Source organism: Neolamprologus brichardi, chromosome 19, assembly GCF_056152115.1.
Source record: "Neolamprologus brichardi isolate AB-2024 chromosome 19, ASM5615211v1, whole genome shotgun sequence".
NCBI lineage: Eukaryota > Metazoa > Chordata > Actinopteri > Cichliformes > Cichlidae > Neolamprologus > Neolamprologus brichardi.
This window is the reverse complement of record NC_142122.1, coordinates 6,571,857-6,594,937: the sequence shown is the minus strand read 5'-3', so window position 1 is coordinate 6,594,937 and position 23,081 is coordinate 6,571,857. Positions and strand designations below refer to the sequence as shown.

The following is a 23,081-nucleotide window of genomic DNA, read 5'->3' as shown; positions in this document are numbered from 1 at the left end:
GGCGCACGCACGCACGCAGACGCAAGTAGCGCTTCAGAAATGGCGGCCGACGGTGGCAGTTCTTCGCTGCAGCTACCCTGCGTTTTTTCACCTAAATCACGACAGTTCTTGGCGCTGTGTGCCCAGGATGGCAGGCTTCGAATTTGGAACACAGATAGTAAAACACTTCACCAGGAATACGTGCCTTCAGCTCATCTGAGTGCCACCTGTACGTGCATAGCCTGGGGACCATGCCGGACAGTCAAGGTACGTGAGGCTGTTGTTAGCGTCAGCAGCTAGCGAGGCCCGAATAAAGCTGCATTTGACAACGTGGTATAAAGGAGCAGTTGTTAAATCAAGAGAAATGTTACTTTTCAAAGAGTGAAGTTTTTACTCAGCGGGGAAGGCCCTGACGTTTGCCGTTTGAAATGCTTTACGGAGCTGACAGACGTGGTTAGCGGCGGAGCCACGTTAGCAGCTCGCTAGTTTTCCACAGCTGCGAAGAACGCACATGTTAGTCCCACATGGTGGTCCAAGCAAATAACGAACATGTCTTAAATTCATATATTATGGCGAAGTTAGTCTAAAAAACTCTGAAAGTGGCGACTTTAACTAAAAGAGATGTTTTTCTTTGTTTTTAAATGGTTATTATTGTGAATTAACGACTTATTGAAGTTAGCATCAGCTCAGCGGAGCTTCAGCGGCGTGTGCCACCATGACACTTCTAGAAGCAGGGTCTGCTAGCTGTACCTCAGTTTATGGAGGGGTAGTTTGTTAAAGGTTTGTTACGAGGCCAAAGTAAACATAAATTGGGCGCTGAAATCGAAGTACTGCAGTTTTAAATCCACAGATGATAACTGAGACTAGAAAACTAGTTTTCTGTTCTCGGATTCAGTTTTATGATTCTTTTAAATGTCATTAAGACGAGAAATCGGTTGCAGTTATTCTTTTAGCAGTCACTGTGCTGCCGTAAAATTGGTTTAATATGTGCAATCCTAGTACTAGGTACTAATGCAGCAGTATTCAGTGATGCACTGGTCCTGTTTTCAGTCCCCATACAGATTCCTGGCTTTGATTATATGTTAGTATTGACTTGATACTCAGGACCTGAAAAAAATGCTATTAATTCTAATTGCTTTACATTATGTATAATGTCATCAACTTAAATGTGCTTTGTGTCAGGAGGGGCCTCAGAGGAAGAAGAGGAAATCGGAGGCGGTGCAGGTGGAGGAGAAGGCAGACCTGTTGGCAATGGGCACAGCAGCTGGAACTGTGCTCATCTATAGTACAGCAAAGGGAGCATTGCATTGCACCCTGGTAAGTTTGGGACCTTACATGCTTTGCAAAGAATCGCTTCTTTGCAACCTTATGCAGGATGAAAAATGTTATGTTTTTCTTTGTATTATGTCTTTTGTCAGAGTTAATATTTTTTTAGCATTACACTCACTTTTTTCAAATATAATAGGACTAGTTGTTTACAGTTGCTAACTGTGCAATTATGTGTGCCAGGATGGAGCCCACAGTGGAGGAGTGAACTGTGTCCAGTGGCACCCTGAAGAAAGCTTATTATACAGTGGTTCAGATGACACAAACATTGTAGAGTGGGACTTGCAGACTGGCAAGACAAGAAGGTCAGTAACTACTTTCTCCTTGGGATAGTTTGTATAAACTAAGAACAAATGACTAATCACTGATCAATACATTTCCTGTAATGATAACTGGTTAAGAACTGGTTTGTTAGCCTAAAAATTACTTCTGATGTTTGCTATTTAGGCTCTCTTTATTTCTTCATGCTGCAACACAGTTTTTTCAGCTATAATACAATTAGTTGCCATTGTTTTGTAAAAACCTGTTTTACATTGTTTAATAGATATCCCTTTAAAGTCACACAATGTTATCTAGTAATGTATTTGTCAAAATTTGTCTTTGTGCAGCCAGAACTGTTAGAAAAGAACAGTCCAACACGGTGGTGGACGGTGTCATGCTCACTGTCACAGGCTTCTTTAACACATTTGGACTTGAAGTTCTTCCTATATTTAAACAAGACAGTACTTTAGAAGCATAAAAATAAATCTGTAAACACTTGAATGTTAAGAGAAGTTCTAAATACATCTATGTGACATTGCAAGTTTGTTTGTGAGAAACACTTGAAGAGTTCACACCTGAAAATCTGTTTTTCAAAAAGGATGTCGCATTCTGGGTATAAATCATGTCCTTCTTAAACTGTTTATATTTTTGACACTAAACTATCCTTCACATAGAGCGTATATTGTAATATTACCTCTTAAAATTGCACTGTTTCCGAAAGGACATTGTTTTCTTGTTTTTTACCTGTAGAAACAACGCTGGTGGTGAGAAAAGTAAGAATGTGGTTCCAGCTTAAGCAGGCTTGTCTTTCACAGACCCACCAAGGCCTAAAATACACCAGCATCATTGAACGTTATACCATCAGACATTTACTATCACTATATTTCATCATGAAAGCCTCTTGTCTGGTGACAGATATATTAGCTACACAGGCACAGTCAGCAGCAACAATCATGAGCACTAATGCCACCATGAATCTTCACTTGATGCTCAGTAAAGCCCATTCGAGGTGCACAAAGTGGGTTGGAGAGTGTTTGTTTCTTGCTGTTATTAGGAGAGAGCACCAGTAAATAGTATGCTGCTGGCCATAAACTTTTTAGGTTCATCACTTCAGTAGGAGAAAGAATAATGCAGTGATGGAAAGCAGAAAGGTGTTTCTCACACATCACACTTCACAAGTCATTATCTTCTTTTTGTTGGTGCAGTTAGTGGAGCATTTCGTTTAACTGCTTGCATCAACCAAACGAGTTCTACTTTGGTCGTTGTGTGGCCAGCTGTCTGAAGGTTGTCAAAGTGGTGAAGGTGCCATTCAGGTCCAGCTTTCCACATCGATCTTTGCTAACCTTAAAAAGACTTCAATTTGATTCAGACTTAAATGGTTTTTCACTCTGTGCTCACTAAAGCAGTTTGTGGTTTAAGGGATAAGAAAAAAGTATTGTTGTTTTTTTTCTTGCTGTTTTTAAAATTTGTTGATATTTAAAGCTGATCACGAGGAAAGAAGAGAGGAAAGTGCTTTAATGTGGTTTCTATGACATCAAAAAGAAAGCATGAAAAAAACTTAAACTTAGGAGATGTAGTCAGCTGCCTTTCCAATGAGTCTTTCACCCTGCAGATGAGCTCGAGCTTCACTGCCTTGGACTGCAGTTGGTCTTGTTCTTCTCTTCAGCGAGCTTCACTTACTCTCACATGACAGTACTCTGCCTCATGCAGGTTCTGGTCAGTGGCCTTGCTCACAGTGGCTCTCCAGAGTGGATTGAGAACTAGAAGATGTAGTCCTAAATACAGGACTTGAAATATGTATGACTGCAGGACAAGATTCTCTCTGGAGAAGCAGCTGAATGAGGACAGCTACAAAACAAAAAGTCTAAGAAATGGAGGGGGGAGTGCCAAAATGAGCCACTAGATGTGTGTGGGTAGATGTTAATATATCATGGCAGCCTGCCCCGGTTAAGTTGTTTTATGGGAAAAGCTAGTAGTGAACCTAAAATTGTCATCGTCTCTCACAGTAAGTGGAAGGCAGATCGTGCAGCGGTGACCAGTTTGTGTGTGAGCCCTGATGGTAAACTGCTGCTGTCAGCTGGACACATAATAAAGATGTGGGACTTGGACACCAAGGAAGTTTACAGGGTGAGCTAAATTCCAGATTCTTTTATTATTATTATTATTATTATTATTATTATTATTATTATTATTATTAGACATAAGTCACCTAATAAACTTGGTTTTAATGCAGATATGTTAGTCATACTCCAGAAGAGTCAGTATTGTACTATAGTGTTATAATAGTGCTTTATTTGACCTGAACTCAGCTGTTTTTTGTGTTTGTTTTTTCCTTGCAGAAATTCACAGGCCACTCCACGGCTGTGACGACCCTGCGCTTTGCCACTACACGACCCCCTGACAGCAATGGCCTCTACTTTCTGTCAGGTGCTGCCCATGATCGACTGCTCAGTGTATGGTAAGTGCAGAGTTGATTTTTAGTACGCTTGATGTTGTGTAATTAAGTGCATGTATGAAAATGCACCGCAGTCAGATTTGCATGACTTAATACAAAGCTATCTTACTGAAGGCAAGTACGAGAAGATGGAAAAGACAAGAACTCAGTGGTGTCCTTCACACTGACGGATGAGCCGCAGCACATTGACCTCGTTACATCCAACAGCAAGGAAGAGGTAATGCATTACTGCTCCTGTATGTTAAATTACTTGCAGTCGGTCTTTAACGGGGTAAATGATAATAACTTGAAACAGAGTCGTAGACTAATAATGATGTGTTGATAATGTTCTTCTCAATGAGAAAATATTCATACATTTATTTTGGAAAACGCTTAGAATTTAATGATTCAAAGCATTTGCTAAAATGTGTCTTCTGTACTGAGATTCTGTTAGAACTTTTGTTCTTAAATATTTCTTCATGATAGTTCTCGTGTGTGAACATTTTGGGCTTTTTTGTGTGCTTTACAGGCAGTGAGGCTGGCAGTGGTGTGTAAGGATGGGCAGTTGCACCTCTTTGAGCACTTTTTAAATGGGTAGGTTTCTAAAACTAGTTTTATACAAGACAATGTGTGGCAGTGCAAGGTAATGGGATGAAATATATCAGCAATAAGCATTCATCTTCTGCTCAAGAGCTTAAAGGCTGTGTTGCACTTTTCATGTTTATAACATTGTTTATTACATCCAAGTGGCTTCCTACAATCTTTGATCTTATACAAATGCAAAATGGACAGGTTAAAAAAAAAATCCTGACTGCATTTATCAAACCATAGACTGCAGTAGAGCCATGGGTCGGCAGGAAAGTATGGACTGACTGCAGCGTAATAAGACCAACATTTGCATGAGCATTAACACTAGCACTGAGATTAAAAAGCTAGTAAAAGTGAGACAGCCAAAAGTAAAATGATGCAGAGGAAGCAAGAGAGAACAGGGTGAAACGGAAGGGCAGCATGAAAAATAAATAAATAAATGTGTGTTTTGACACGAGCAGGTAGCAGAGTGTCCTTGGCTGAGAGCAATAAAGAGAAGAATGAGTTGCACTGCACAAATAGTGCAAAATGGAGAGCTGCCAAGCAAAATTTAAGCATAAAAACATTAAATTCTACTCTTTAGAAAGATGTGTTTTAAATGTTTCTGATCAGAAATTCTTAAACGATACAATACATACATTTGTTCAGTTTTTCCTTCAGGCCATCATAGAAGAGCTCACATTGTCTCGGGCCCCCTTTCTGCTAATATCATCAAAAAAGCAGTTAGTCACTCCGTGGTGGATGAACTTGACTTTTACTTTCAAGGATCTATCAAGGATCCACCAGACCCACAAGGTGTCAGTTTTACAAGAGCTTTTATTGTTCACTAAAACGAGAACAACAATGAATGGGTTTACTGTAATCTCAACATTAAGTGTCCAAGTAACCCTCCAAAAGCCGGTTGCTTTCTTGCAGCTTGTTGTTGTCCAAGTCATTGGTTATGATGTTTGAGAGAAGACTGGCTCACAGAGGACTTTGTGTAACTTCTGTTGGTAATTGTTCAATTACACCCGTCAGCGTCAATCTCCACCCTGCAGTTTTTCAAGGTCCCTCAAAAGGACCACTTCTAAAAGAGATCCTACAACAAGCAAGCCAGACTGCCTAAATGGCCCTTTCAATAGAAAACAGACTGCTGTTCCACTTTATCTAGACTTTGTGGCACCAGTGCCATCCTTTTGAAAAATTAGTCTAGAGCCCTGAAAATTGGTGCATTTGTAGCTGAGGAGCCCCTTTTCCATTAGTACCTACTCGCCAAGGTTTTCAGGGTTTTCCATTAGGTCATAATACCTGTACCTTGTACTAAAATAGTACCGGCTCGGCCAGGGTTCCAAGTGACCTGAGCAGGTACTAAAATGTGACGTCGTCAGACAGCACGCCACTGATTGGTTGGTCATTGGCACCCCTCAATGAGTCGGGAGAGTTCACAAAAAAATCTAATTGCAGTACTACAAAATTTAAAATGTATGTCACATGGATTTCAGTTTGTATATATTAAATACCACCAAGTACATGTACATGTTTTGTATGCTGTCTATGCTAATGGTTGGTTTGTCCCCTCAGACCCTGTAAGAAGCCCTTGTCACCATCATGTACGGTGCAGATGTCAGACACAAAGGAGTCCCCGATGCCAATCCCACTGCTAGCAGCGGTGCTTGGAGCGGATACTCGAACTGTGATGCTGGCGTACGGCAGCCACCTACAGCCAGTAATGGAGAAAGTGGTGAGTCTTCTGAAGGAAACCGAAATACACAATGTTATATAATAAGTAACCTGGACAGTCATGTGTTTTCTTTTTGTGTGTGTTTTGTTTGTTTGTTTTAATAGCCAATAGGACAGTTCTTTCCTCTTATACAGGAAGAATTTCAACTAATTTACAGTCTTTATTTAATCTGGGAAATTTAATGACGTAAGTTGATGTCCTGGTATATCATCTTGTACAGTATAATTAATAAAAGATACTTTTGGCTGCTAGCTTATTCACAAGGGGTCATATTTGGTTTGGCAGATTGCTTTTTCTTTTTTTTCTTTTTTTAAATCTACACTGGATGCCCTTCCTGACACAGCCCCAAAGAGATTTGTGTCTCCTCTAAGGATCAAGTTGGGGATCTCTCGTTTATTAGGCAAACACGTAAATCACTATACAGAAACTGGCAAAACATCTGAAGTGGAATTCATGCTCACATTAACACCCCAGTCATGCGTGGGCTACCAGTAACCTGATACGAGCTGCATGTTTTAATGAGCACCCTGATCACTTGAACAAAAGTCATGGTAGCATTCTTATTGGGCCCCATTAAACTATATTAAAATATTACTTTAAAGACTCAATCAGTATGAATACATGTACTAGAATTAACACACATGTCAGTACCTGCCTAGTGTCTCTGCAACAAAGTTTCTTTAACACTAAAAAGGGTGCTTGTTTTGAATAGGGCCATTAAGACCAATAACCTCTACAAATACCATTAGATTTTGACAGCTGTGTTTCTAATTTGCACTGTGATGCATTTCATTAATTCCCAGTTTGGTCCTTCACTTTCATAAAGTGTATGTGAGGGACATGGGCAGGTCAAGCTTGGTGTCTATACCCACTAAAGCTGTAGTCTCAAGATTGGTCAGACAATCTCCAGGATTACTTTCAGAAGAAGAAAAGCATGGCATCATTAGCCTTACAGGGTTGGTCAATAATTCTTTGGCAGCACAAGAACAGAGCACCTGTGGAAACAGATTTGGACTTTGTCCATCAACAGGAGACTGCTAGGGCTGATTTGGTTCATTTTAACATTTACTACACATTTGTCCAACGACGAGGAGGTTAAATGAAAGAAACTTATGCTGAATAGCCCTAAGACTAAATATGTCATTGTGCCCTTAAAATCTGCAGAGGCCACAAAATCCACACTTTACATAACACGATTTTCACCTCTTCATCCTTTATCAAATATTTGGGTGTTTACATCCAACTGTTCTCTCTGAGGAAGCTGCATCAGGCTGAGCACTCACCGGGTGAATTTCTTTAGGAGCACAGTAGAGAGCTTTTTATTGCCATAATTTTATAGTTGCTTTTCTTATTACCATTTTTTGTGTCTTTTAGAACTACTTTTATCCTTTGCCGTTGGTTGATTCTCTCCAAACATAATTACATTGCGTCTTTCTACAAATAGAGAATGTTAATTCTTAAGTAGTGAGCTCAAATTACAAACGCCGTCATCTTCAAAGAGAACATCTGCGTGGCTGCGTTCTGTTAAAAAGGCCGGCCAAACAGCTGGAGTAAACTTTGCAATAAGGCAGCAAGCCACATCTCGTCCGGCTCTAGGGTCCAATGGAAGTATTAGTTATGGGAACATTAAGCTGGATGATCAGTGTTCTCTCATTTAAAAAAAAAAATGATTTATTGGTTAGAATTGTTTATTTTTGTTCATGACACGAAGCCCATAAGTTATTCATTAATATTTCATGTGCTGCTATCACCAGTTGATGTAATTATAGGCTGGTGCACACTTGTCTCTGGTTATCATTTCATTCTAAAATGTGATGTTCAAATGATTTAATACAATCCAAGTAATTGCCTTTTATCTTTGTTTAGAAGTCCTTTCGGCTGATAATGCTGCCCGTAGCATGTACCTCATACACTGGCACATTTTGTTAATTAGGAGATAACATATGAATGACAGACCACTGTCGCTTTAACAGATTACTGCATATCTCATGTCTGAAAAAAGGACTTGGAGGTGATGAGCGCCTGACAGTGTACAGCTGATAAATAATACAGCGTTGTTTTTGTGTGTAATATTCATCAGGATTGGTCACACTTACCTGTCAACCTTCTTTCCTCTCATTTGTGCAGGAGATCAACACAGCAGAGAGACATGTGTGTTTGGCCCGGGATGTTCAGACCACTTTGTCCCTTTCCATGGAAACCACAGTCTCCAAGGTAACAATCAAGTCTTCATTTTCTTCACTATGTCGAGAAGACTGGTCTGGACAGGTTATTTGCCAGTCCATGTGCACTCTAGATAAACTCCCAACAGTTCGAGCCACAGGAGTGGAGGGTAAAAAAAAAAATTATGAAATTGCTTCTTCCAGGTGAAAACTCCAATTGTGAATGCCAAGAGCAAAGTGCTGGTCCCAGGACTTCCTGGTCACAAAGCCCCACTTAAAGGAACCTCACAGGGATCAGAGAAGAGGAAAAAAGACACAGACACCAAAGAGGTAGGCTCAGACTCCGGATGAGTGCATCTGTCAGTCTCTCTGATTCTGACAGCTTTTTGGCTTCGTCCCCAAAACGACTAAATGAGCATAAATGTCTCCACCACATTGTTGGCTCAGTGATTAGTCACACACTAATCAGTCAAGAGAGGCTGTTAATATGGGCTCAAATTGTGGTCATAAATATTTTGTACTTGTAAATCAGTTTTGTACTTGTATATGTGTAAAAAGAATTTGTGTGGGCGTAAAAAAGATTTATGTGTGGACTTAGCCAAAAAATACGTGTGAAACTGCTCTCAAGTTTAGAGTCACAAGTACAAATTTTGACCCTGTTTTTCTTCCTTTCAGCTGATTGGTCAATGTCATGTCAATCAGAAATTTAATTATCCAATCAGAGAACAGATGGGTTTGGCTGTCGGAGGGGCGCTTTTTTGAACTGCAGGTCCTTGAAGGGTAACACAGTTTGAAGCTGGAGGATCTCTGTATAAATATCCGATAGCAGCTAGGTCCCCTAACTTTCAGTAGCTGTTGAAAGGATAAAGTTGTGGTATATCAGTGGTTAGAAATACCATTATTACTTTAGGATTAGTTTAACACAAAGTCAGGGCTGACCCGGGAGCATTGCTGTGAGTCACAGTGCGCAGCATAAAGGTACTTTCACATCGGACGCAGCATGTGCTGCTAATGCTAACTAAAAGCCAAGGATCCAGAATTTGTTGCGCTGGCTGCTGAGCTCTGTGGGTTTTTGCGGCAGCTCCACCTGTACTACATGCACCTGCTCCTTGTCGTTTCTCTGACTTTATGTCCTCTACAAGAGTTTGTGGGAGGTTTTTTTTTTTTTTTTAATCTTTAAATGTTCAATAAAAACAAAAACTCCGACCACCACAGACTGTTTTCCTTCGTGGTGATGAAGGAAAACGCTGGGCTGGCATGTAAAAGGGCATTTATTCCCTCAGGACCTGAAGCTCCATAAAGCACCCCTCCAATAGCCGAACCCATCTGTTCTCTGATTGGATTGTTAAATTTGTGATTGACATGACATTGGCCAATCAAATGAATGGAAGAAAAATAGTGTCAAAATTTGTACTTGAAACAACGTTTCACACGTATTTTTTGGGTAAGTCCACACACAAATCTTTTTTTACGCACACACAAATTCTTTTTACACATACAAATCCTGATTCACAAGTACAAAATATTTATGACCACAATTTGAGCCCATATGTTAACAGGTGATTTATTATGAGAAGGACATTGGTACAGTGAAAGCGCATACATCCTCATCCAACCCACTCAAAAATCTGATCATTTATCATTCTGCAGTAGAGGGTTTCTTTGTTTTTTCTTAAAGTTCTGCGTCCTCATTCGACATTGTTCATTCATTCGAAAGGTTCAGAAACTCTCTAAGATTAATCACACTTACTAAAATTTATGCATATGTGGTATTTTAAGTGTTATAGATGTTTCTGTTTTTGATGTAGTTTTGGTACTAAACTCTGTTTTGAAGTTTGCAAACCCCCCTGGCTAAAAGATAACTCTGCTCCTCTGCAGATGTCAATAGCAGAGCGACTTGGTGAAATTGATCTGTCTACAGTCTCTGAGAAAGGAGCATCTAAAGGGACGGCTTCGTTACAGACAGACAATTTTGCAGTACTGCTGGTGCAGGGCCTGGAGAGCAATGACGCTAGCATCCTGAACGTAAGTTCTCCTTACATAGTCTGAGCAAAGGCTTAAAACTTTGAGGTTGAAAACAATCTCAGTTGATTCCGGTGAAAAAAATTCAATATCAATCCCCAAAACATCTTTCAAAAAAATCTTTGAAAAACCATCTGTGAAAGTGCTGACTTTGATCAACTTTCCACAGTAATGCGAGGTGAAAATAAATGGAGCCAGTTCTTGTGGCACGTCTTGGGTTTTACATTAACTTGTTCTGTGCAAACTTCTTTTCCCCGCTTTGCTCCTAAAGAAAGTTTTCCTGACTCGCAAAGAGATGGTAATAAAGAAGACAGTGGCTCGGTTACCCCTCTCTGCAGTTCTACCATTAGTGGAAGAAGTAAGTGTCCCCTTTATGGTCAAAAAGCAACAACTTGTGTTCCTGTGAAGGGATGGGATGGTCAGGATTTTTCAGCTTTCATCAACTTTTTAACATTTTTATCAGCACCTGGTAGTTCATATTAGGCTCCACATCAAAATACAAAAACTAGACAAATGTTGCACAACCTGTGTGGCATATTAGAAGTTTTTGGCTCTCCGTTTTTGTTTTGTTTTTTTATCTTTGTGCTGTAGAATCTAAGAGCTAAGAGTCTTGAACTTCCCATTCCTACTACAAAGCTACATTAACCTGCATCTATGTTTTGTCCTGTTGTCAGGATTTGTAAGTGAACTCATGTTAACTGGAGTTTTTAATAAACCCCGTATCTCCTCTGCAGCTCACGAAGAGGCTCCAAGGGCACCCGTTCACGTAAGTGAAAGCTTGACGGATCAGCTCGGCATTTAATTAGCTCGAGTTCAGTGTTTGTCCACATCAGACATTAGTCACTGATGCAGTTATTTGTACCGCTGCTTTTTATTCTGCGTGCCTCTGGCATATGGCATCATAGTGAGTGCTGCAAGAATGAGGCCAAAACTAAGAAGTGAGCTAACATTCTGGAACTGTGTTGGTCTCATTAAATGTTTCATTAGATGATCAACACAAGCTTAAGACATTTTTGCTTTTGTGCTACAATACACAGAATGCACAAGTAAATTCCTCCCATGTGAATTTTAATGTTAAGGCATAATACATTAAAGGTGTTTGCTATCAAACAGCTAAATGAAACTATGGAAAGCTGTTGGGAGAGTTATATGGAGGTTGAAGTATTTTGATTATAGCATAACACTGGCACTTTACATTTATACTTCAAAAATATTTGTAGATTATCCTGCTGAACAAAATATCCAAGTGAAACCTTAGTATCCCACAGAGCTTGTGGAAGAACTGCTATGAAGTATGAATGAGTAGTAGTATGAAGCTGGTCTGCTCCCTTTGCTTGACAGCATATACATTTGTTCTTTCTTACAGGGCAGTCTTAATGGTACGGTGGCTCAAGGCTGTACTTATGCACCACACATCATACCTAGCATCGGTGAGTTCACTCTGCCTGCACTCGCTTTAATTCCTGCGCTGTCCTTTGTGTAGTGACACACGCCAACAGCGCTTATTGATGCATAAGGCCAGAAAGCAGCCATTCATATTTAATGAATGCATATTGGGATGTAGACTCGTGGTGTCTGACCATCAGTGTGGCTCTGACTAAAAATATCCTCACAAGCAGGAGGTGCTTTGATTGATATTCAGCTTTCTAACCTGCTGTTCATAGCACTCTAAACGAGAGGAAAACTAGCTTTTTGTTGACCCTTCTGCTTCCACAAAACAGCTGGAATGTCATTATAATTTTAAATGTAAGCTGGAGCCTGGCTTGCTTCATGTAAATATCACCTGAAAGGAATGGTTAGCAGAGGAGACAAAGCTTTGGCAGAAGCCACTTTGGGTGCTTTCTTGTTGTCTGCTGAAATGTTTTTACCTTCAGCTGATCTATCTGTGTATCCAACAGCTGCCAGACCTTGTTACCCAGCTGGGAGCCCTTTATCACATGATCGAGAGCAGAGTGAAGATGTTCCACAAGCTAACAAAGCTGCAAGGGAAGCTTTATCTCCTAATGACACAGGTAAGTGCCAACATATGCAGTGTTGTGCACAGTATCATTAGCTTTAAGTATTTTCAAATGACTGGATTTTGAGTGTTAGAGGGGTGAGTCATGTGTCAGGGGCGACTTAGATGGCTTCCCTCACAAAGCTGCTGTGTTTAGCGGCACCCTTAAAATGCAGAATGTCCTCCCCGCTCACTCTTGTTTGATGTTTAAGTGTGAAATACATCAAATCCAGGATCCGGTGTGAGATAGAGGCATGGTTTGCATTTGAGGACAAGTAAAGGATGAATATAGTGAATTGTGTCAAAACAATAAAAGCCTAATGCTTTTCTGTTTAGATTTAGAGAGGAAAGTTTGAATGGAGTGTTTTTTCCCTTTACTGCAGTTATGCTCCTGTAGGCAATGTCAGTTTTACATTATGTTCTTCCAGTAATGTGTATGTAATGAAGATCCATTTTACTAGTAAATATTACAGCTTACTCCTTGAGGGAAAGACTTCTTTAAATAGGCTGTGTATAAATAACAAATGTGCTGATGTATGCAGAATGATTGTGTTATGTTTCAACCTATTATTGAGTAGCTGCACAACATTTGTTTAAAATCACCTCCAGAAGTCTGTGTGTAGATTTGTAAAGAAGCTTTAAACATTGGAAACATGTAACTGTAGTAACAAAAATGACATGATAAAATGGAGACTAGGCTGTCCAAAACAAAGGGTCTTTCCTTATACATACATTAGGAATGCGACGCATCATTCAATTCAGTGTTTGAGGGACTACAGTCTGACTTCACAGGAGCTTTCTTTATCACACAAAGAACGCACGTCATTGTCTTCTCCCCACTTCTGCTCGTACACACCTGGGAGCTGTGAAGACGCAGGCAGAAAAGTTTGAATGTTGTTTCTAAACATTTGGTGACTGCTTTGAGAGCTCCAGGTGATCAGTTTTGTAAAACTGAACTCGGCTTTGTATTGTTCAGCGTTTGATCCAGAAAGACGCTCTATTTATCCCTCAGGGGAAATTATTTTGCCACAGCAGCCTTAAATGTAAACCACAAATCCCGGAACTTAAATTACCCAAACAAGATAAGAAAGCAGACAAATTAGACAGTGGTGTAACTACACTGTAACAAACAGATGTCACACTATAGATGTACAATTTTATGCAGATATGAAAAAATCGCATCCTATAAGGCTATTTTTCACACTGTAGTAAATAATCAGCCAACTGTAAGGTAGTATAAGAATAGGTTGCATATAGTTGAGATAAATATATCCGTAGCAGTGTGACATTTCTCTCAGACACAGCCAAGCAGTCTGATCTTGGATACACCAGAACAGTTTATGCTATTTGTATCCATAATAGCTCCTGAAAGTATATAATGAGCACTCTGGCAGTGTACACTTTTAGTAATAAGATGACGCTTGCTCATTATGGCGGTTTCTTTATGAGCTGAAATGGAAGCGTATAAATCCCAATGTGGCAAAAACATGTGCACACACTGATTTGAGTTTAGTTTGTAGGTTTCGGGCGCTGGATGTGTTTGGTTCTTTTAGTTTTGTTTCTTTAGTAAAACCAATAAAATCCCCCCCCCTCCTTTTTTTGTCTAGTTGTAATTACAAACTGTGCACACATAGTAATGCTGTATAAGTATGTGATATTGAAAACTGTTTAAGTGAAAAAACATTTTGCTTGCAGGTAGAACAAGAAAACATGTTTCAACCGTGTATTTTTATAGTCATGTTTTCAACGTTGAGTTGGAAAAAAAAAAAAAGAGTCCTGTGCTGTATCTAAAACTGTTTTCCCTTTCACCACTAGATGGCGACAAGTGACAGCAGCAACGTGGTTTCAGATGTTGACCACACAGCTAAGCTGGTCTATGAAGACGGTGAGTGTTTGTTCTTCTGTTTAGTTTCACTGAACTCCCCAATCCCACCTTTCTTCTCTCAAACTTACCTCTCTTGTGGCAGCAGTTCCTTCAGATTTCATGCAGATCATTGTTACCTGTGAATAATGCAGTCCATCGAGCAGAGGGTGTGGTAGCTGACTGTATTGAAATAATCATCGTTTTTTTCAGCCTGTACTCTATCTCTTGTACATTTTCAATGGGTGATTGACTGGATTGACTTCTTGAAGGTGATGGAGTGCAACAGGTCACATCGATGCCCTGCTTAAGTCTCCGCACTGCTACACTATTGTCTTCTCATTATTTTGACTGGCATTCATTATCTTGTCATTTCACCTCAACTCATCTGGGACTCTGGCTGAAGACTGCGCTGAATCGGTTAAGATTTATGAAAACAGCGTTGGCCATCATGCAGCCACTCTTGGCAATGCATTGCACGGAAACATGACTCCTGTTGCCTGGCAACCTGACCGGCAGTGTTCAGATCCTCCCCTTTGAGCGAACAACAAGGCCCCGCTCTGTTCACTCTCATTTCTCATTACCGTACTGTATAAAACGCTTTATTGAGCCACATAGAAAATTGGCTTTCATGAAATAATTAACCTGCGCCTTGAGTTCCAATATCCTCGTCAGTGGTCCAGGATGTGAAGGTTCATTGAACAAATAAAAAAAAAAAAAAGTTCATAAAAGAAGCTGCTGAACAGGAAGCAGAACTTTGTTCTCAGTGTCAGGAATGACGCTGTGCTCTGAGCTTATTATGGGTCCAACTTGGGAATCTGACAGGAAGCTTTAAACTGCCAGACTAGAAACAGGAATGATTAAGCCATCTCTCTGCTACCTAATTGTGTTAATTGTTGGTTGTATGAGTAACATTAATTAAACATTGATTAGTCCCGGGCACGATGCAGCTAACACTGCCAGTTAGAAAATTGTATTTGTCATTTTGTTACATAAAATCTGCATTTTCACAAGTGGCAAAACTCTTTAAAAAAACAACTTTTTATCCCTGGCTCCAAACACACGCTCACAGAATGGCTAAGAGCAGCGGTCCCCAAGCTTTTTTGCGCCACAGACTGGTTTATGCCTGACAATATTTTCACGGACCGGTTTTTAAGGTGTCCCGGATAAATACAACAAAATAAAGCTAGTACCGGTACAGAAAAAAAAAAAGATTTATTCATAACACACGTGAAAAGACCCAGGAAAACAGAGTTAACTATAAAAACGATAACAAAATAACGCTAAAAACCCTGAAAACCATACATTTCACACCTGAGCCTCAACTCTCGCGGCCCGGTACCAAACGACTCACGGGGGTTGGAGACTGCTGGCTAAGAGCATCTTACAAGGATGTACGTGCACTTCAATTTGTGTCCACTTTTCTTTACATGGTTTGTAAAATGGAGCTTTCTTTAATGTCAGCCGGCGTCATTACCGAAGAACTGACCAGCTTCTCTCACTACTTGCCCTTTTAGACTGTACATAAAAGATGGATGAAGCTAAAAAAAAATGCTGCAGTACTGAATTGCCTTAACCCTTTGTTCTGGGCAGCTGGGGACAATGGCTCTTGAACTTTATCTTACTTAATCTGACCTCAGTGATATCTTTTCTGATCAGTTTATGGTCTGAGTTGCTAATTTCAGTTCATGAAACGTTTATCTTTTTTATCTTTTAAAATATGGTAATTGAGTCAAATAGGAGGATAAAGTAAGGTATGCTGCCCAATAGGGATGTTCCTGGCTAATTTCTTAGTTGGGAAAAAAAAATGAGGGAGGAAAAAAAGACGAACCGACTAGTCTAACACAAAGAAACACACACAGATATCAAGCTACATTTGAGAACCCTTTGATGGACGGCTAAACAAAGGTATTTGAAACCATTTATCAAATTCTTCAATAATGCAGACTTTGCTGCGTAACTGTGCAGCATCTCGCATTGTGAATTGCAGGAGAGTGTCAGATGCTGTGTCTTGCGCTGTTGAACACTTATATACTCTAAAAGCATTTAATGGCTTATTTTATAAAATCCTGAATATAACTTGATGTAACCATGTTGACATTGTGCTGTTGTAATTTTTACTTACCGAGGCTTTAAAAAGCATCGATTTTTGTTTTTTTAAAATGAGGCAGCAACCCTCTTTATGATGTCGCCCTCGCAGTGTCCCATATATTCACGGTGATTACTCCTGCCTGGTTTTACTGTTGGACAGCATGTAAGCATATTTACAGTTATGACATATAGCAGCAGAGTGTTTAGCGAGGTCTGTAACCAAGTCTGGCTGGTCAGTGTGCAGGCAGCAGACAGTGGCTGGCTGATATAATGGGACAGATAGAACCATCAAATCATAATGACCTCCAACACTCCTGCATCATAAAGTTCATATTGTTGTCACAACTAAATGGCCCTGCTGTAGTGTTGAAATGCAAATACCTTCCTTCACTCAGTATGAAATGTAAAGAACTGAAGCATGAAACACTTGCTTCCTTCTTTCCTTCCTTCCTTTCTTTATTACCTTTGTGGAAGGTTTGTGTTTGTGTGGAATAAAAACTTGTTTGGCTTTGTCAGCTGATTGATTTGTTTTCCTTTGCCTGCGCTTTCCAGAGTCATCTGATGAAGACGAGGCCTCTGGTGACGAAGGTCTTCCCGATGAAGACTCTGATGTAAGTTAGACTAGAAATTTACATTCTTAATGAACTGTTTTTTCCAGCTCTTCCTCGTGCTATTTTTGCACATTAAGGCAGTGTAAATTTGATGAGATACAGAAAACAAATATCAGCCAGTGCCATCTATGACTTTGTAGAAGCTTTGCAGATATTGGGCAACACTGGTCCTGGGAAGGAAAACAAGTAGATTAGTACCCCTCATGCTGTCAGGCTGTCCATTTCTGAGTTAAGCTGAAGTCTTAAATTTGTGTCCTTCTCAGCACTGGGAGGAAGATGAGGCAATGACGGAAGACAACCAGGAGGAATCGGAAGACGAGGATCCCGACAGCAGAACAGAATCCAAAGCAAACGGCGAGGAGGATATGGAGCATGAAAATGAGAGTGAAGAAGAATGAGAACACAAACACCAATCAAACATAAAACGGACCTGAAAGAGTTACATATACTTTCATTTTATTTTCATGCATTTGATTTTATTATTGGAATAGAATGCAATTTTGCAGAATCAAGGGACACATTGAAACGAGGCCAGATGGCCCCCCTGCCTCGCTGCAGCTCGGTTCAGCGGTGGGTTTGGAAATGTCGAGCTTGTCTCTAAAAACTGAAAGTTCCTCGACTGATTTCGTCCATCTGCACTTCCGACTTTACACCCCGATGTGTTTGCATTGACTGCCAGGCTAATTTGGTTGTGTTTAGTTGGCCTACGTTCTTGAATCTGCATTCCAAATTTGATGTGATAATGTTAAAATGGTATAAGTATGTATGTTCAGCTTTTCATTTACAGCACTGTGCGATCGGTTTATTTTAACTCAACTCTGTAGGCTATTTGAAACACCTGCAGAAATGCAAACACAGAGCAGGAGTGAAGTTTGGATGTAGCCCCCCCCCCCCCATCCCGGGGTCTGTGTTTGTGCAGAATACCAGAGGTGGGATTGCCAGGCAGGACCATACATCATGTCCCCCGCAATGTAAATCTGTATGTACAGTGAAGTGTTTGTATGAGCTCTTCCCTCTACAGCCACCCCCAGAAAACCTTGGGATTAAATGAACTCCTGTAAAGTCTCCTAAATGCTGTTTATTTTTTCTTTTTCATTTTTTGTTTTTTTACCGCCTTCAGATTTGTTTCAGATTTGCAGCCTTATCGTTTTTAAATGTGTTCTTTTTGTGTTTAATATCAGGACACGTCTTTATGTCCACTGCCTACCACCCATAGTCACAGGGGCAACAGAGGACAAGAAATTGTGAACTTTGCTCGAGTGGGTGAATAAATGGGTTTTCAAAGTGGCTTGTGGTTTCCAGGGTCATGGACATATTTTAGAAATGTAGGCGGCTTCAGAGTTGAGATGGGTATCTTTTATAGACACTCATTAAGAAAAGATTGATGTAGCCTCTATTTCTGTAAAATGAAGCAAATATGGAAGTGCCTTAAACTTGAATTTATTTATTTATTTATTTTTTCTAATGGCCAGCCTAGAGGGGGGCAGCAGCTCTGGTTGCAGAAAATTGTCTGATTCTATAAAAGTCTAAGAGAAAACGGTCCTACAGCTCACTTGATTTATGACCCAAGTAAAAATTTTCTGATGGGTTTACGGTCTCAGTCGCTAGTTTCAAGTCTTATTGAATACAACATAATTTATTTTTGCCTTTTAAGGCATTTGTTTGACATTTATTTGAAAGTGGGAAGAAAGTGAAGGAATGACGAGCAGCAAATAGCCCGGGGCGCACAAACTGGAGCAGCTACAGAAAAGACTTAAACCATCAGTACATGCTTACTCTCCCAGTTTAAAGAAGAATTCACAAGTATGTGTTAGGCCAGGGTTATAGACAGTTTTGTTTTGGTTTTTTTTGTTTTTTTAAGAGGACCAGAAAGTAAATGAAGAGCTACACATTGAATAAATAGAAACATGACAGACTGCAGAAACAAGGCAAAGCAATTCATTTTGATAGCCAATAAAGTGCTTCAAAAGAAAAAGAAAAAAAGGCCTGGATCATGAATCAACTGAGAAAGGTTTACCTGAGTGAGAGTAACTATCACACGTGATACCATCACTACAAACCTACATCATTAAAAGCTATGGTACATGATAGATTTTAATTCCCACTGGAAAATTCCTGTGCCCTGATTTTAAAATCTCACCCACAACTAATTACCTAGTAACCCCTCCTCCTTTGTTTCGCTACTGGTATCCTGATTATGTCACTATCGTAGAAATCCCCAAAGGCTCTTACCCTGCCGTGCAACAGAGTTCAGCTACACCACCGGCCTACAGCTGGTGACGGTGTTTCTTCTGTTGTGGAGAGATCTACTGTGAACTGGAGGGTGACTCCAGAACCTGCAGCAGGTTGAGAACTGTTTCATGTGTAGCTCACAGATGCTGCAGAACAAGGTCTGACAATGCAAACCACAATTATAGACAGCGGAGTTCAAGCTTTTCCACGTAATGAGAAACTTACTGGAGAAAGTTGATATGCCTTTATTTATGGTCACAAAGTATAAATGATTTGGCCGTGCAACAGGCTGGTGGACTGTCCAGGGTGTACCCTACCTCCTGCCCCCACTACTGCTCTTGTGTGTTTTGTCTGTACTGGCAGGGCTGTGGTGTTTTTTTTCAAGATCTTCTTGCGGATAGAAATTTTTTGTGGTGCTAAAGGTACATGTGGATGACTGACAATGAATACGACACCTGAAACAAATGCAGAACATCACATTTGCAGGGGCATGATGCAATTTACTATACATCTGAAAATCTAAAAATTTGGGATTTATTTAAAAAAAATGTTAATAGTTGTAGTATGTGTGACGATGCTAATTTTTGTTGAGCTCCCTCCACCCATTACAGAGGAGATAGAATGCATATATACATACACTATGATCATTATAGTAAGATGCTGTGGTTACCTTGTGAACAGACACTGTGTGTTTAGTGTTCTTAGCACCTCAGTCACATCTAACTGTGACCTATGAGGTCTGGTTTCGAAGCAACAGGATGGCTATAATACTGAGCTTGAGGCCACAAAACAAGACTTCACAAACCAATGACATCACACTGGCTACATCCTTTTTTATGTCCAGTCCTTAGCTCGGTGGTTCGCAGTTGGAGTAAGTGATGTTGAGAAACATCCTATCCTGTTTAAAATTTCAAAATTGATGTATTTATACTTTTATAAATATTTTTAAAATTTCATGATCTGGTATATTTTTGGCTAATCCATTGAAGTGAATATCTGAAGGAGCTCTTTACTTCTCTCAAGCAAGAATGACAGTTGACAGTTGCCCCGAGGTAGTTCCACCGCCCTGTTCACAGTGGCCTAATATAACCTGAGGTGTTATAAAGATAGAGATGTTTTAGTGGGTCACATGTTTACACTTACAGTGTACTGTTCATATCACCATGGCCCACTGCAGTATGGATGGAATAAGGAATATCAGGGATATAAAGATATCCTGGTTCTCCTCTATTTGGACAGGTAAAACCAAACTACTACAGCATGACTAACCTTATGAGAATGGATAACATTCACCTCTATTCATCTGGAAACTTCAGACTACTGTGAGTGCTCAACTTCCAATTTTTCTTCTCTTCAGTCTGTATGACGTCATAGAGATCTCACCATATTAAGGATGTCATTAATATGGTGCTTTTAGCCACAAAGCACTTCTGTTTGTGAGGGGAGCCAGAAAAAGGTTGGCTTAAAGGCAGAATATAAGCTGCCAGAGGTGACCACACCAAGGCCAAATGTTTTACATAGTATTCGAAACTATGAACCATAAAAAGTTTCTCTAAGAAAGTCAACAAATAAAAATTATAGAGTTGGAAATGAGTTCCAGTTTTTGGTTAACACTTTACTCTGTTCCATGAGGTGTTCCAGTAAGCCACAAAAGTGAGACAAAGTAACACAATACACTGATCCTGGAATCATCTTATCTAAAATGAAATCTAGTTGTTTATCATATAATTTACAACTTTGTTTTTCCTTCCACAGTGACTTGAAAACATCCCGAGTCGCCCAAATGAGGCAGAGCAGAACAGAGCATAATAGAAAAACTACAGCAAAATAACACAGAAGTGAGATTTGTGTTTTACACAGAAGCTTCATTTGAGAGGTTTTAAAGAGAAAAGATCTGCATGTAGGCTATGAGCTAGCATTTTAAACAAAGTGTCTAATTACTTTAAAACACTGGAAATAATGTAAAGTGTATTCAAAATAGGTTTGGCTTAAATTCAAGAGTAAATCTGCATTTTTTTAAAAAAACAGAATCTCATTTACTCATTTCAGATTACTTATTTGTCATTACTATTATTATTATTTACTCCACCTGTTAGTGTTCCTCCTGATTACTTCTGGTAAAAGTGAGACAGCTGAGAAGCGCGTCTGTTATTTGTTTGGCTATATTGGTTTACAGTAACAACCACAAAGGGGTCTCTGTGGTCTTCTCTTGTGGCCCTAAGGTCCAATAAAGAGAGTGAGCTATGTGATTGTGCCAGATTTTAACAGCTTCTTCCTTTGGCCTGCTCATGCTCTACCTTTCCAGCAAGTTTCATTAAATTAGGCCTGGAGGAACAACAGTTGTCCAAAGAAGTTTCAGGGAAAGCAAGAAGGAAGTGGTTTAATCTCATAAAAACTTTCCGATTTATTGTCGTGGTTGTGTTATAACATCAAATAAATCAACAGTGAAATAAAAAGTGGTATCTTAAATATTTATAAGCCGACAGATCACATGGTTTGGATACGTGTACCTGTTTTGCATTTTTGCTGGCCTTCATTTCTTTTTTATTCCTAAGTTTTATCTCTTTGTTTCTTCTAAATGTACCTTCCTGTTAGAGACTGTATACAATATCAGAGTTTAATTTGGAAAATGGAGTGAATTTATGATGTCTGAAGTGGAGGACGCTCTCTATTGCCGCAGCCACTTTGTGATTTAAGCCGACAAGACAGGTGGGATGCTCTGAAAGTCCCCCAAAGTGCCTCTTTTGTCTTGGTCATATTGTACACCATGGGAGGACTATCCATCATAAATTCACCTGGTGTTTTTAGTTCCCCTGTGAAAAGGCTTTGAGCTGCATACTGTATGTAGCCTGTATAAGCACAAAACCGAATATGAGAAAGTGCAGCCATGTCTTTTGTTGGATACAGGTCAGGTCTTATCCTTTCAGTGAAGGAGCCTTTGATTAGGCAGAGAGAATCTTGCTGTTGTAAAGACTCCTCTCAATAAAAAAAAAGAAAAAGGCACCATTAGATTGTTTATACTAGCAGCTCGTTAACAATCCAAAATCCACCATTATGCTTCATTTTTAAGCAGCTTCTACTGGTGGTGGGAAACAGAATAAAGTCTTTCAGAATAAAAGGTCAAACTTTCATAAAATGTCTTTTGTCTTTAAAACTCTGCTCAGACTTCTGTTGCTTTTATTTGTACTGGTAACATTTAAGAATGATACTGGTAGATGGGATTCTAAATATCACATTATAATTTACATCCAAATATTATGTCACATTTGACCTGATCTCACTTTTATATTTACAATATGCCTTTTGTTAAAGTTGATCCCAAAATGTGTTTTTATTGCACTACAGACCTCGTAAAGTACGTCTGAAAGGAACAAAGAAAACAAAATGTATATTTAGAAAATATCATATTTTTCCCTTAAAAGTAAAGACTGAGTGAGAGTCAGCTGCCATGGTGGTGGTTTGTGCTTGTTAGTTTGGATTTATCACATTATTAAATGTATCTTAGTAAAAACTCAATGGACCATCTACCAGAGTCCTCTAAAAAAAAAAAAATTCACCTTCTCCTTCACATTTATTTATTTGGGCTCTTTCATTTATTGAGTTGTGTGTTTTCTGTTGCCACAAATGACCTTTCCAGCTAAGGAAAGGTGGAATAACATGTTTACTACAGGTAGACACTTTTATTTATCCTCACCAGCGACTTCATTAGTACAAGTGCAAGGTTGGATCTGCTTTTGCCATCGGAACTGCTCTAATTCTTTTTGACACAAATTCAAGGTGCTGGAAACAACAGATGTT

The 23,081-nt window shown here is 39.6% G+C and overlaps 1 protein-coding gene across 1 annotated transcript; it reads left to right on the top strand.

Annotated features, from left to right (window-relative positions):
* On the top strand, positions 1 to 18,353 carry wdr43 (WD repeat domain 43). The gene is made up of 18 exons (XM_006799380.3): positions 1 to 246; positions 1,162 to 1,296; positions 1,489 to 1,610; positions 3,573 to 3,693; positions 3,906 to 4,024; positions 4,136 to 4,238; positions 4,530 to 4,594; positions 6,149 to 6,308; positions 8,436 to 8,522; positions 8,675 to 8,800; positions 10,349 to 10,495; positions 10,764 to 10,850; positions 11,227 to 11,258; positions 11,859 to 11,922; positions 12,391 to 12,504; positions 14,304 to 14,373; positions 16,993 to 17,051; positions 17,315 to 18,353. The coding sequence occupies exons 1-18, from the start codon at positions 40 to 42 to the stop codon at positions 17,447 to 17,449; spliced, it is 1,953 nt and encodes a 650-aa protein (XP_006799443.3). The 5' UTR covers positions 1 to 39; the 3' UTR covers positions 17,450 to 18,353.
* The last annotated feature ends 4,728 nt before the right edge of the window (positions 18,354 to 23,081 follow it).